The sequence below is a fragment of the Halichoerus grypus genome, chromosome 9, assembly GCF_964656455.1.
Source record: "Halichoerus grypus chromosome 9, mHalGry1.hap1.1, whole genome shotgun sequence".
Lineage (NCBI taxonomy): Eukaryota > Metazoa > Chordata > Mammalia > Carnivora > Phocidae > Halichoerus > Halichoerus grypus.
The window spans coordinates 16876612-16892633 of record NC_135720.1 but is presented as its reverse complement, the minus strand read 5'-3'; the positions used below and the strand labels follow the sequence as shown (position 1 = coordinate 16892633).

Sequence of the window (16022 nt, the reverse complement as noted above, 5' to 3'; positions counted from 1 at the left end):
CCTATCAGTGCTTCTTTCTCTGATGAAGATACTCTTTAAGAATAACTCACTGCACAGTCTGATAATGTCAGCCAATCCACAGAAGACACACAAATTGTAATTAGTTATGAGAAACTATTAATATCATTTTGACAACAAAGAGATAAGTTGAAACATTCTGCCTTTCCAGTAGGCATCCTGGGGAAGTTAGTATTCACAGTTGTTGAGGTCAGAGGGGCTTTGCAGTACAGACAGTTCTGTTAAAATTTAACATACGTGTTTCTAAAAATCACCATGCTATGCAAATCATGGGGGAAAAAACCACAGGGCTTAGGGAAAAAGCAGAATTTGGGATGCAACACTCAAAAACTTTATCAGAGAACAATTAAAAAAGATAGGAACCTTAAAAAAATGACAGAATAGTTTTACACATGTTAACGACTGAGCCACCCAGGCGCCCCAGTTTTACACATGTTAAATGATTAAGAAGTATGTACTCGTATACAATATACAAACAAATGTTGTACTTTGAAAAAGTTCTGAAGTTTGCTTATGGAAATGAGCATAGATGTGGCAGCTTTTTATTGTGAAGTGGTCAAGGAAGGGTTTTCTGAAATCAGAAGGAAAGTTGTAACACAAGATGTGGATAAGTGGGACCATGCGGAGATAGGGTGAACTGAGGTGGCTGGCAGATGTTTAAAGTGTGTTCATATTTACATTTTGTTTATTCACACACAACTTGTTTCAGCTGAGTGTGGTTTTTCTGTGTTCAGCTAGTGTTTCTTGCTGGCGAAATCACAGCAAAATTCACTTAATGCTCAAATTGTTCCCTATTATATCAGTTGCATTAGAACAAATTCTGAATTTCCAAACAAGTACAGCAGCATGAACTTAGAGCTGAAGGTAAGGGAAACACTTGTTTGGACAGACAGATGCACTTTTTGTAGTAGTCTTCAAAATCTAGGCATTTTCTGATGGACAGAGATTTATTGCAGCAAATATTTACTGAGCGTCTACTATTTGGCCTACACTTTTTAAGTATTTAGGATACAGCAGTGAACAAGGTCGTCTTTCCACTTTGGGACTAACGGGACTTGTGTAAAGAATTTTGTTTGTCATCAAGGTTTGGTTTTAAGAAATAAAATTAGGTAGATGAAAGAGAAGTCTAATAAAGGAGTCTACTGGGCAACAGGCTTTTCTCTAACTTTTTAAATTGTATACTTTTACAAGATAATTTCCTGGGATCCTGTCCCACTCAAGATTCCATTGTTCACAGAAAAAATTACCATCTCTCGAGGTTATTAAGCAGAATTAAATTTTGAGATGGTACATATGTTAAAATGGGAAGACCTCCTTACCTTCTGGTCCATAAGCTAAAGGAGAATCCTAATGCAATTGAGAAGTGAATTGTAGTTGTATATATTTCATTCTATTTCTTTTTGATATTCAACATGAACTATATTCTTCTTTGTTAGAATAATTAAATTTGTTCCAGTAAAACTCAATCATGTAAGAATGGGGCAAAGATAAAATATGTATATAGTTTTATATAATAATAATAAAACTTTAGTGTTATTGTCTCTCAAGGAAGGTCTTCTATAATAAAGGCCTTTCTCATCTTCTCCTGTAACTACTCCCCACCCCAAACTCCTGCTTCAAAATCCCCTTCTTCCCTTCTGTCCCTCCTTTCTTCTAGCCAGATAGGTGACTGATTCACCATCTCCAGGATCTGCCTCCTATTTGGTTGTCTTGCCTCATACTTTAACTTTTTTAAAAAATGTTAATTTCCGTTTAGTTAACATACAGTTGGATTAGTTTTAGGTGTACAATATAGTGATTCAGCAGTTCTGTACATTACTCAGTGCTCCTCACAATAACTGTACTCTTAATCCCCTTCACCTATTTCACCCCTCCCCCTCCCCACTGCCCTTCTGGTAATTACCAGTTTGTTCTGTATTGTTAAGAGTCTGTTTTCTGGTTTCTCTCTTTTTTTCTTTGTTCTTTGGTTTCTTAATTTACACATATGAGTGAAATCATTTGGTGTTTGTCTTTCTCTGACTGACTTCATTTAGTATTATACCCTCCAGATCCGTCCATGTTGTTGCAAATGGCAACATTTCATTCTTTTTTATGTTCTTAAACTTGTTAAGTACCCATGATTCTAGAGCCTCCCATTCTCTCCCTCAGCCCAGAGAGCCCTTTAAACACATACAGCACAGTTTATACCACTTATCTGGCACTCATGTACAGCCTAGTACTGTTTGCTTTCTCAGGGAGCTTTGCCTGAGTTTTAGTTACACAAGGTATTTGTCCATATACATGGAAGGGGAAGGCTTCAAAGGTTCAGTCAGCTTTCTCGATATTCTACAGCCAGGGTAGCATGCAGCCGTGTTTTTGCTGAGGTTTTGTTCCTTTGTACCTTGTGGGAATTCATGGTATTTAGAATGAAAATTACTACCAGTGTGTATTGTTTGCTACAGGTCAGGCAGGTGCAGTGCAATTTACTTTCACTGTGTTATCACTAATCCTTAAAATTCCTTGAGCTGTTTTCCCCATTTTACAAAGAAGAAATGATAGTATTAGTGACTAGCACTTACATAGGCTACTTTATTGTGCACTTACTCTGTGCTATTTTTAATTATTTTACATGTATTATTCATTTAATTTCATAATAATATGAGATAGCTACTCCATCATCACCATTTTATAGATGAGGAGACTGAGACACAGAGAAGTTAAATGATTTGCCCAAGAAGACACTATGTAAGTGGCAGATTCAATTTCATAAGTAAGTGAGCACAAATTATAGCATCCTGGAATTTATACTTAAGCAGCCACCACTATGTGTCAAATGCTGTGCACTTTATGTACATTATCTCATTTGTTTATCTCATTAAATGGACAGTGCCCACTAATACAGAATTCAGGTTGAAATATTTAGCAGTGTTATCTCTGCCTTTAACCATTAACATGCTCTTTTGCCTGAAAATTTTAGAAACAAATGGCTAAAGTGTAGAATACGGTTTCTTGAAATTCTACTTTTTGGGAAAATTTTAAGCCTATCTCAGAGTGACATTTAATTTATTCACTGATGTCTTTTTTTGATAAGACTTCAATAGTAAAAGCCAGTACTTTGATTGTCAAGCTTAAATTATACAAGGTACATTACGAGTTACTCATTTTATTTTAAAAGTTGGATCTCATCATTTGTTCCTTTCATTTTAAAAGTTTGCTCCATCATTGGGTGCCTGGGTGGCTCAGTTGGTTGGGCGACTGCCTTCGGCTCAGGTCATGATCCTGGAGTCCCGGGATCGAGTCCCAAATCGGGCTCCCTGCTCAGCAGGGAGTCTGCTTCTCCCTCTGACCCTCCCCCCTCTCATGTGCTCTCTCTCATTCTCTCTCAAATAAATAAATAAAATCTTTAAAAAAAAAAAAAAAAAAAAAAAAAAAAGTTTGCTCCATCATTTACTTTGGTACCTCCTGGTCAGGAACAGTCAACCTTAATCTTTGATACACTTTTTCATATCTCCATAGTCATTGCTTTAGGGTTTTTGTTTATCTTATCAAGGCAGTTTGCTTGCTAGAAAGTAACATATCTCATCTAAATCTGTAACTTCAGTAGAATGGTAGTGTCTCCCCTTCATCCCACCTCACCCCATTTCACCCCCTTTTCCTCATTTCCTGTGGGGTGAGAATTGCAAAAGCTTTGTTTATTGTACTTGATGGAAAACTAGCTTTTGGTCACATATGATTAATATTCTACAGTTTTTTTATTAAGAACTCTCACACTTTTCTTCCCCAAATGCTAGTGTGGGAAAGCACCTTGGAGATAGAGCTCATCCCCCATAATAGACCAAGTGGCTAGGCTAATACTACTTACCAAAAAAAGTAATAGAAACACTAAATACGGATTTAAGCAAAAATTGTGAAATAAGTAATTGGGCAGATGGGCATAGGATTCGAGAAGCACGGTTGTGTGTGTGTATATGGGAACTGAATTACAAAGCTAAATCTTCATTTTCCACAATAGGAAATCCATAGATAATGTGTAAAATTGGAAAATCAAGAAATAATCCTCTAATCACCTTGTGTAGGAATGTGGAGAAACAGCCCAGTGTTGACAGTGATTACTCTATAGAGTAGAATAAGAGTAGGAAGGCATGACGTAGGGAAGTTGCTGGTTTCCCTGATAAATTTTGTAGTACTCTTTGGCTTTTAAACTGTGTACATGTTTTTGTCTTTACAATTTTATTTAAATTTTTCATTATAGGATATGTCATGTTAAAATATTGCCTGGACAAATGATGATTAAGATTTTTTAAAATCATTTTTTTGTATATACTGTTTAGTTGTTGAGGCTGGAAGGAATGTTGGCTTTTAGGGAAAAATTAATGACTGTATAATGTTTTATACTTAATATAACCAACAATATTTTTCTTCAAGTGTTCTTAAATTATATGGTAGGATTATCTACACTCAGATTTTAATTAATGTCAGCACCAGAGATGCCTCTCAAATGTTTATCTGCAGCCCAGACCTGCTCTCTGAGCCCTAGACCCATCAATCTCTACTCCATCTGTGATATATCTATTTGGATATTTTAAAGGTGCCCGAGACTCAACGCATTCAAAACCAAACCTGTAATCTACCCCCTTGTTTTCTTGGTCCTGTTCTATCATTTACACATCAGAAACCGGTCGTGACACCAACTTCTTCACCCCAATATTTAATCCATCAACAAGTTCTATTAATTTTTACTTCCTAAATAACCCTTCAGTTTTTCCTTCTCAGCCTCCACTGCTGTTTCTACAGGGATGAGCTATTAGCATTTCCTAGCTAGCCTCCAGCAGTGGTTTCTAACAGGGCTTCTCCTATATTTTACCCTTTTCTCTATACTGTAGCCATTCTTCATACATACATGATTTCTAGATCAGGTCTCCTTCCCCGCCTCTGAGCCTAAATCTGCAGTGGCTTCCCATTACTCTGAAAATAAAACTTCCAAATTTTAATGGCCTCTAAGGCACATCATGACTTGGGCCCCACATTTTTCTTGCTCTCTGCTCTCTACAATTTTTCCTCATGTACCATGCTCCCTTCCAATCTCTTGCTGAATATGAAAGAGGCGAAACAAATACGGTAGCAACAAGCTAGACTGAGCTAGCAGCAGGAGGCAGACAGAAGGTAAATTAGTGCACAAGTTCAAATAGCTATCTGAATTAAAAACTTGGGTCAGTGTGCCTCTAATCTAGGAACCTCTGTGACCTGGAGAACAAGGGCACGACTCCTACTTGTATCTTCAGCACAGTTATCTGCTGCATTCTAGGCACTCCTTAAATGTATGGGTTGTGGATAATTAGAGGATGATTGTCTGATTTTAAATACTCTTCATATCTAGTTGCCTCATAAATGCCCAAATTTTGATCAGACCTGTAAGTCCTGTTGCTTTTCTCTTTGTTGTTTTTTTAATTGGGAACTCCCAACTACAAACTCTGGGTACAATTAAACAGCTGTGTTACATACTCTTACAGTCCTGGAAAAAATCACCATGACAAATGATGGTGAACGTGAAGACTTGCTAACTATCAGAGCTTGAGGTGTCAGTGAGCCATGTTCCCATACTTGGTACTCTGCACTGTCATAATTATTGAGGGGTCAGAAATAAATTGTTTACGTATTCTTTAAGAAAGGAAAGAATAAGGCACATTTTATAAGGCTTTCCAGTATATTTACTGTTAGATTCTGTAGTAGTGTATATATTCTGCTACTATTTAGAATTCTTAAGAAATTAATCCTCCTACATCATTTGAGGTGGTGACAGTTTAGGTGCCAAAAGTTTGCACCTGATGCTAGAAACATTTCTAGCAAATATGATTTCTTTATTTTCTCAAAAGAGCAGTCATGTTGCATCTTAACTATAGAAAATATGTTTCAGGGCGCCTGGGTGGCTCAGTCGTTAAGCGTCTGCCTTTGGCTCAGGTCATGGTCCCAGGGTCCTGGGATCGAGTCCCACATCGGGCTCCCTGCTTGGCAGGAAGCCTGCTTCTCCCTCTCCCACTCCTCCTGCTTGTGTTCCTGCTCTCGCTATCTCTCTCTCTGTCAAATAAATAAATAAAATCTGTAAAAAAAAAAAAAAAAAAAAAAAATATGTTTCCATTTATTATTAGAAATAATTTTCCAGATTAAGTTATATTGCATGGTTTTCCTTTTGAAATTAAATACCACCTGCTGTTTGTTTGTTTCAGCAATGAATTTATTTGTAAAATTTATTTACTCACCACAAAGGCTACATTAAAAACAGTTATCTTGCCATGTTCTTAAAGTTTCCCTTGCTGGATATAGAATGTGGGTTGATGTTTTTTCTTTCAACACTTACATTTTGTCATTTGACTGTCTCCTGGCCTCCACAGTTTCTGATGACAAGTCGACATTTGAATTATTCCCCTCTGTCATTTCTTTTGCTGCTTTCAACATTTTCTTTGATTTTCAGCAGTTGGACAGTTATGCCTATGTGTGGTTTTCCTGGGCTTTTCCTGTTTAAGGTTTGAGTCTAACCTGTTTAGGTTTTGATATTCTTCAGTAGGATCTTTGTTTGTTTTTGTGTTGTTGTTGTTGTTTCAAACAAGCTCTGGCCGGTTTTATTAAACATTTTGCATGATTTACTTTTCACCAGTGTGTTCTGACATGCTTCTAGTGATATCAGAATCACCTGGATCAGTGATAGCCAGCGCATACTCGCAGAATGTTCCACATGCTATGCCCAATCCAGTAGTATTGCCACTGTAGTGACGGACACCATTTTTGGCCTGTGCGGCTTAGTACAATTTCAGATTTCCTCAAGGCTCGGGTGGTTGTTACAGATGGCGACCGGTTTTGCTTTGCCTTGCTGATAGTCTTTAGAGTCTGCTCCTGCCCCAGCGAGGACTTTCCACTTTTCATGAGAAGTTAGAGCCTAGAGTTGATTGACTCCAGCAACTTTTTTGTTGTCTTTGCAGCCACCATCTTCTGCCTTATGTGTGGGATGATCCCCAACCAAAAGCAGTCACCGAGGTGTCTGGGGAGGTGATCAAGATCTTCTTGATCTGTAAATTTATATCTTTTACTAACTTGGGGAAATTTTTAGTCAGTATTTCTTCAAATAGTTCTTTTCTACCCCATTGTCCCTCCCCTATCCTTCTGGATCTCCAATTACAAATACTTTAGACTTTGTGATATTTTCCCACAGGTTCCTGAGATTCTCTTCCTCCCCTCACCCACCCCACCCCCGGTCATTTTTTTTTTTCTCCATCCTTCAGGTTGGAACAATTTCTATTGCTTTATCTTCAAGTTCACTGACTATTCTGTCATTTCCAATATGCAGTTAAATCCATCCAGTGAATTTTTTATCTCAGACATTTTATTTTTCACTTTTGATTTGAGTTTGGTTCTCTCTCTCTCTTTAAAATATAGTTTCTGTTCATTTGCTTTTTTCTATCTGAGATCCAAGCATATTTGCCCTCACATCTTTCAGCATAAAGTAGCTGCTTTAGAATCCTTATGTGCTAATCATTCTACCATCTGGGTCATCTTGGGCTTGCTCTCCCTTGGTTGCCTTCTCTCTTGAATATGGGTCAGTTTTTCCCGTTCCTTACGTGTTTCTTAAGAAAAGGACGTGTAGAAACTCTGGATTCTATTGTGTTCCTCCAGTAGTGAGCATTGATGTTTGGTTGGTTTGCTTGCTTGCTTGCTTGCTTGCTTGCTTGCATTTAGTAGGCAGTTAACTTGGCTGAACTCCCAGCTACAAACTCTGAAATCTCAGTTATTTTAGCTTTGGCCGGGCTGCTTGGAATCTCACATATGTGTAGTTTGGGGATCAGAGATGTGTGCAGAATTTACACATAGGATTTGGTGCTCCTCTCTTCCTGTGATTTACCTTACTAGGTTTTCAGCTGGTGTGGTTATGCCAAAGTCTATCCTTTGGTTCATTAAGCAAGTAGGGCTGTAGGTTTTCTGTCTAGGTTTCAGCTACCAAACCAGCTGGGGCCTGCTCTCTGGCTAAATGCCATTTAAAAAAGGGAAAATCACCCCATGCTGTTACCTTCTAAGTACTGACTCCCTTCTCCTCCCCACCATCCCTCTGTTGCTGTTTATGCTTTCTGCCCTCAAGTAGTTGTTTTTATACTTTGTCTAGTGTTTATAGTTGTTTATGAGAGAATTGATCTAGTAGGAGCTACCCAGCCATTACAGGAAGTGGAATCCCTAAAATACAGTTGTACATTTGAACAAAGAATCTTGGAAATTTGTTTTAATGATGGAATCAGTTGAAATTTATATTCATGATTCATCCTCCTTTAGTAAAGGGGGTCTAACTCAATTAGAGTGAAAATTTATTTGCCTCTCCCTCAAATTGTGTAAAAATTTCCAAATCTAGATCATTTGAAATGTGTTTTAGAAGCAAAATAATATGAAGAAACCATACAGTAAAACCTTTTCATCCAACAAATGTTGCATCTTTGACCTAGGTAGGTCCTGGGGATGTACCAGTGAACTTCAGAGTTCTTGATCCTATGGAGTTAACGTTTTGGGAATAGATAGATAGGTAATAAATAAATACATATCAGGTATTGACAGCTGCTATGAGGAAAAGCAGGGTATGAGGATGTGATCGGGGGAGACCATTGTGGCATTATTTTAGGGAGATGGGTCAAGGAAGCTGTTTCTGAGGAAGTAACATGTGATCAGAGATCTTAATGAAGTAAGAGAGGGGGGCCATGCAAGTATCTGAGGATAAAATGTCCCAGGCAGAAGGAGCAACAAGTGTAAAAACCCTAAGGGAGGACAGAGTGGCTTTTTTGCGAACTAGCCAGAACTGAGGGAACTGGGAGAGTGACAGAAGTGAAAAGTCTGAGGGGTGGGAGTTAGCCAGGGGCCTTGTGTTGTAGGATTTTGAGCAGGGGATTTTGCCCTGATTTACTTTTCACAGAGATCACCTCGCTCAACAGAGTGAGGGGCGGGGGTGGAGCAGAAAGTGAAGGCAGGGAGGAAACCAGTTAAGAGACCTTTGCAGCGGCATTCTAGGTGACTTACAGTGCTGGCTCAGACAAGAGCAGTAACAGGTGGGGGAAAGTGGTCAGATTCGGAATATTGTTTGCAGATACAGTCAACGAGACTTGATGCTGGATTAGATATGGGATGTGAAAGAAGGATCAACGGGATAAATGCTGGCACCATTTACTGGGATGAGAAAGACTGTGGAGGGATTGGTTTGGATGGGGGGAATTAAGAGTTTAATTTTGGACATGCTAAGTTTGAAGTGAGTTTGAGATGTCAGGCAGGTAACTGGCTATATTAGTGTGGAACTCAAGGGAGAGAGCTCCCTTGGCCTTGCAGAAATAAATTTGCAAAGCCTCTGTGTAAAGCAGTATATTTGGATGAGCTGACCCTGCAGAGGAATGTAGGTATAGTTGAAAAGAAACCCTAGATCTGAACCCCATTGTCCGCCAACATTTAGATGTCCAGAAAAGGAAGATCTGACAGAACTGAGAAGGAGCTCCCGGTGGGTGGGAGAAACACCAGAAGAGTATGAATCTCGGAAGCCAAGTGAAGCCCTTGTTTAAAGAGGGATTGGTTGACCAAGTCCTAAGCTATCACTGGATGAGGACTGAGGACTACTTGTTAGGTCTGACAACCTGAAGTTCTCCGACAGCTTTGATAAGTATAGTTTCAGTGGACAAAAACTGGGAAAGCCTGATTGGGGTAGGTTTAAAAGAGACTAGAAGGGAGGAAAGGAAGATACGTATAAACAACCCTTTCAAGTGGTTGTAGCCAGAAGAGGGAAGGGGCAGAGAAATGAGCTGACAGCTGAGGTGGAGTCAAGGGGGGCTTTCTCAAGTTGAACAGTCTTCAGTTATTTTTAAGTATCATTTACTAATTTTCAGTACTTCTCTTTTTTCCTCTAACCCATTGTAGCTCTTACCTATGAGAAGTCACATAGATGAACGAATCAAGGAATTTAATTAAATAATAATAAAAAGCTGAAAGGCTTTACTATGCATATCTAAATGAGCTTCTATTCTGTTGAAAATTCAGGAGTTCCGCCATGACTAAATTTAGTAAAAAATACTTTCGTATATACTGTTGCACTGAATACTGCCGACACAGTGCTAGCTACACAAGAAGGGACAGAGGGCCTGATTGCTATATTCATGGAGTTTACAGGTCTGTGTTTTTTTTTTTTTTTAAAGATTTTATTTATTTGACAGAGAGAGACACAGTGAGAGAGGGAACACAAGCAGGGGCAGAGGGAGAGGGAGAGGGAGAACAGGCTTCCCGCGGAGCAGGGAGCCTGATGAGGGGCTCGATCCCAGGACTCTGGGATCATGACCTGAGCCGAAGGCAGACGCTTAACGACTGAGCCACCCAGGCGCCCCTGTGTTTTTTTTAAGCTTATGTTAGCAAAATTAGAATACCACACATAAGAAATCTGTTTGAAAGAGATTGTCTTATTGTTAAATTTATCATAAACTGAAATGATTAAGAAAATAGCATGATAGTTAAATATTTTAATGTTATTTAGGTTTAATATACTTACATACTCTTTATATCCCAAAGAGGCTTTCAAGATTAAACATGGTTTGCATTAAGAATAAAAACAAGTTAGGTAGGTCTCAACTTTGGCCACACATGAGAATTACTTGGGGAAGTTTTAAAAATCCATATGCCCAGGCTACTCCCCAACCAATTAAATCAGGACCTTTGGGGTTGAGGCTCAAGCATTAGTATTTTTTAAATATTAATTCTATTAAAAACAGGGAGTAAAATGCTACTAATCTCCTGAGGATGAATTCATTGCATATTTAAGGATTAAGTATATCTGAAAGTTAAGGTATCAAACATACTGGGTTATAGATCATTTTTAGACAAAGCATGCAAAGTCATTTTGTAGAACCAGACTTTATCAGGATCCAAACTTTAAAAATGTTAAGTAGAGTAAATAAGATTATGCACCTCAGGCTGTCCTCAGATTATTAAGAAAAATGTCACAAAGTTATTCATTTTCCCCTTTTAGAAGAATGAGGGAAGACATCCTTGACAATAATTTCTTAAAAGCCTTTTGGAACAGCCATCATAAAGCATACAAATAGATAGGAATTAGTCTAAACGTTTGCCAGCAAGAGTTATAAATCGAAAAGACATAACCATCTGGAAGGCATTATAGGACTAAATAATTTTTTGATAACTTATATTAAATGTTAGTTACTAAAGCACGTACCCTATGTATTGAAATTTTAAATCCACAACAATATTCATTCTCTAATCAGTTGTCATTAAAATTTTTTTTCTTTCTTTCACAGAAAATGCTTGGACAGAAGAGATGAGTACTATTTCCACTAAGGCCTAGAATTGCCTACTGTATAAATAGTCCTGATCAGGCAATATACGAATGGCCCAAGGAAGCCACCAAATTGATTTTCAGGTTTTACATGACCTGCGACAAAAATTCCCTGAAGTACCTGAAGTTGTTGTATCCAGGTGCATGTTACAGGTCAGTGTGCATCGATTTCTGAACTCATTCATATAAACCTGGGTGGTGGTTTTTTTCATATTGGAAGAAAACTCTTTTATCTTCTTGTTGGCATTAGTGTGCTATGATGAAAAGAAATGAACTTTGGTGTCTCATAGTTAGGTGGCCTACTTAAATGAGGTATTTCGGCTCTCTGGCATACAGATAATACCTACCTTGTAAAGTAGGTATGAGGACTAAACAGGAGCCCAATAGAAAGTGTTGGTACGTGGTCCATACTTACTGTGAGCTTGCTTCACTTTTCCCCCACCTGTTTTGCCAGAATGTTTTTAAATTCCACATCTTCATATGAAAGTGAGAAAATCATTAAATAAGGAGTCAGGAAACATGGGTTCTAATCCCAAATGAGCACCCCAAGCTGATTTGGCGAGTAATATGCCTTCTTTATGCTCTAGTTTGCTTGTCTGTAAAACAAAGGAATTTGACCTCGACAATGCCTCGGGTCCCAATTCTAAAGAAAAAAGTTTGTTTTTATATTTTTTAATTTAATCTGTAGGTTTTCCAATTACTGTCACTAACCATCTAATAAATTTTTACTTTTTTCTTGTCTGTACAATTTTAGAAATCCATAATTCTAAATATTTAGTGATAGTTGTGCCTTCTCATTTGATAAACTAGAAATCTTTCCATCAAAAACTATCTTTCAGCTTGTTAAAATAGAGATATAAAAAAGTAACTTGGGCTCAGATATATTTACTTGACAAATTGTTTTTAAAGTTTGAAATTATATGAAATTTTTAAAGGCTCAACACCTGTACTTGATGCCAAGTGACTACATTTTGTTCATACCCTTATCACCTTTTATCTGTACATTTTAATTACCTGCCTTTAGTCTAATCCAGTTTTGGTCTCTCCAGTCTATCCACCTCACTTCTGCCAAGGTGTCTTTCTAAATGCAGATTTTGTCATGTATTTACCTGCCTAAAAACCTCATGATTGTTTTCCGTACCCTTCAGAATAAAGTTCATATATCGTGACTAGGGCATACTAGGTCTGTGATCTGGAATCCTGCCTTCTTCTGCAGCCTGGTCTCTTGCCTAGTCCTTCCTCTTCACACCCTGTGCTGCAGACGTCCTCAACTGATTGGAATTCTCTGAATATGCCTGGCTTTTTCTATAGTATAGTGTTTAAGAGAATATGTTTTGAGATAATAATACTGTATTGTGTCCTTGAAATTCGCAAAAAGTGGATCTTAAGTGTTCTCACCACCACTGAAAAAACACTTGGTGGGGGAAGACTGTAAAGTGGTGGATGCATTGATTAACTTGATTGTGGTGATCATTTCACAATGTATAAATATATTAAGTTGTAACATTGTATTTACCTTTAAAGAATCACATTGTACAGCCTAAATATATACCGTTTTTGTCGATCATACCTTAGTAAAACTGGCGAGAAATAAATAAGTAAAAGTAATATTTAAAAATAAATAATAAATAGCATATGTTTTGGTGATAAACAGACTGGAGTTCAAGTTTTAACAGTTACTAGCAGTAATTTAATTAACCTCTCTGACCCTCATTTTCCTCATCTGTATAGTGGGAATAAAAAACTTCACAGTGAATTAAATATGATGCAGATAAAACAACTGGTAGGATACCTGATTCATAATGAGTGCTCAGTAAATGTTAGCAGCCATTACTAATAACAATAATAATAGTAGAAGACCTATAATCAATATTTGGTGAATGAATCAGTAGTCCACATTAGTTGATATAGTATGTAAAAGAAAAAATGAAAAGTTAAAAAAAAAAGTAATGACTGGAGTCAGAAGTATGGGGAGGAGCAGAGATAGTGGGGGGGGGGGTGTTTTCCCCGTAGAACCCAGGTACCTCTTTCTAACTTTTCAAATAGACTTTAAAATAAAATAACATTATACCGAGAGAGTTCAGTGAGTCACTGAAAAATAGAAAAATAATATAGGTTCTTCAATAAAATGTTATAAGACTTGATATGAAAGAACTGTCCAGAACACTTTCCCAGTAGCACAGCTGTAGAGATTTTGAAGAACCTTAACTGGGAGCATTTTGTATAATTATTTAAATTATTTTCAAAAAAATAGAGTGCTGCAGTATGGTTTTCAGGGTGTATTAAATTAAAACAAAATGCAGGGTAGTATGTATAAAGGAGGATGGGGGTGCGCCTGGGTGGCTCAGTCGGTTAAGGGTCTGCTCCTGATCTCAGGGTCCTGGGATCAAGCCCCACAAGGGGCTCCCTGCTCGGCGAGGAGTCTGCTTCTCCCTCTCCCTCTGCCCCCTGCTTCGTGTGCGTGCACGCACACAGATTCTCTCTCTCTTTCAAATAAAATCTTTTAAAAATAAAAAAATAATAAATGAGGATGGGGGAGTAAATATTCACATGTATATTTGCCCTTGTTTGCATAAAGAAATACCAGAAGGATTAAAAACAAAATTAATAAAAGATAGTCACCCATAGTGAGCAAGAGGGAAAAGGCCAGATGGAGATGGAGATAGAAGTGAGACATCTCAACATATATCTTTCTCTACTGTTTTGATCTGTATAAATGAATTACCTACTTTTTTTAAATGTAATAAGTAAGCATGTGTTCAGTTTTACCAAAAAAGAAAATAAATGATTTTGAATTTCTTTTGGGTACCTGGTAATAACACTTTCACCATGTTTATCTGGTTTTACAAAGACAGACCTTGCTAAGGCATGCTTCCCAGCATCTAGTGATAACTAAAATGAAATCCATTTTGCTTGCAAATTACCATTCTTTTAAATTGAGTTGATAATCATTCTGGGCATCTAAGTAATGTGGGTTTTAGCTGATATAACAAGAAATGTTAAAGAAAGGAATGGGGAAGGCTCCTCTGGGAATACAGCTAGGGTGTACATCTTCCCAAATTTGGGGAGATATTTTTAAAGTAAAAGTAAATTTAGCTACCTCTAAATGTACTTCCAAACATCTCTTACTTGGTGACAGACTTTTCTTTTGGGAGCTGCTCTCCCTTCCTCAGTTGGGTAGGCTTCTGTCCTTTCTCTGGAGAGAGCCTCCCTATAAAATACTGGTTCCGAACTTTTCTAGATGAAAAAACCATGGTATAGAAAATATAAGAAATTTAGTCATCAAAGGATCATGCTGTGCTGCCACTTGGTATATTTGCTCTTAAATATCTTGCTTCCTAAGAGAAGAACAGAAGTATCTACCCTGTGTTCTCTTCTTGACTTTATTTACTGCTCAGATTCTTCTGTTTGGAACTACTTATATCATTTCCTTGTGCTGTGGATTCTCTAAGATGGCAATAATATCAGCAGGTGTAACTCATATCTTTAAATTTTATTTATATTTGATAATTGAATCTTAGAATAGTGTAAAAATATTGCATAGTTGACACTCTGACTTTTTTCCTTTTTTTTAACTGAATTTTTCAGTTCTCTTAAAGTGACAATTTAATCTGTAAGTTTAAAATTTGCTACTCCTTTTCAAAGCAATGTGTTAGTTGTGTTCATTCAGTATTTGTAAGACTTAGTATTTAAGTACCATATCCTTAGTTGAAGCCTTTTCAGATGACCTCCACCCATAGTCCTTATCCATATTCTTATTAAAACACCTGTCATTCTGTATTATATTTATTTGTGAACACATTAATGTCCTCTACTAGACCATGAGATCCTTAGCAGCCGTTGTATTCCTTCCTCCTTGCCTAATGGAAGCTCAGTAAATTGGTTGAAGGAGTGAATGAATCAGAGTTAGAGAAGGATGATCGTAGGAGATATTTTGATACTATCTGTAATCTCTGTGTCTGTGCAAGAAGCTTGGGGAAAAATGCAAGAGGAACTGGAAATAATGAGTCAGACCTTTTGTAGCTTTGAAGAGAATGAATGCAGATTTGCATATATACAAAAAAGCAATGATTTTCAACCTTTTAGAAACTTATCCCACGCCTTTTGTTACACTTAAAGGGAGTCTCACTGAAAGTAATTGGGGTGTCTTTGAGAAATAGATGATTCCAGGTCTAGGGTAGGAAGTGTACAAGATGATTTTGGACTTCTTGTCATATCAGAAAACAAAGAAGCTATGAGAGACTACTAGGTTCATGTCATATGTACACATGAGCCAACTTGAAATCATTCCCACTAGCCTAAAGATAGGATATAATGACCATAATCAGTTGATACACATCAAAATGTTAAAGATAACTGGAGTTTATGAGGATACTGAAAATAAATCTTAGTAACTTTTAGAGGTTGCTAAGGGCATCAATTCGTTATTCTAAAAAACCAGTAGAGAGAATTTATTTATCCTTTTTCTTCTGTGCAAAGAGTACTAAATAGTTGAAGAGAGCAAGTTCTTTAGGAGGAACTGCAGCTCATACACAAAGAAGGAATCTTATAATTGGGATATCACCAATATCACCATTTTTAACCCCTAATGAAATAAAGATTCTAAAGGGATCATCAGTAACTGCTTGAAATCATTAGCTGGATCAGGCTGATAACATCAGAATCTGCCCGTCAG

At 37.4% G+C, this 16022-nt stretch overlaps 1 protein-coding gene across 8 annotated transcripts in view; it reads left to right on the top strand.

Annotated features, from left to right (window-relative positions):
- Positions 1-16022, top strand: part of TAB2 (TGF-beta activated kinase 1 (MAP3K7) binding protein 2) — a 92890-nt gene that overhangs the window by 34619 nt on the left and 42249 nt on the right. For 7 of the 8 annotated variants that reach the window (XM_078054590.1, XM_078054588.1, XM_036075042.2 and 4 more), the window contains one exon: positions 11310-11500. In XM_078054590.1, the coding sequence (XP_077910716.1) occupies positions 11399-11500 (102 nt within the window). In that variant the 5' untranslated portion in view covers positions 11310-11398. Of the gene's footprint in view, positions 1-10029; positions 10174-11309; positions 11501-16022 lie in introns of those variants that run through there. The other variant, XM_036075044.2, reaches the window with a different exon arrangement.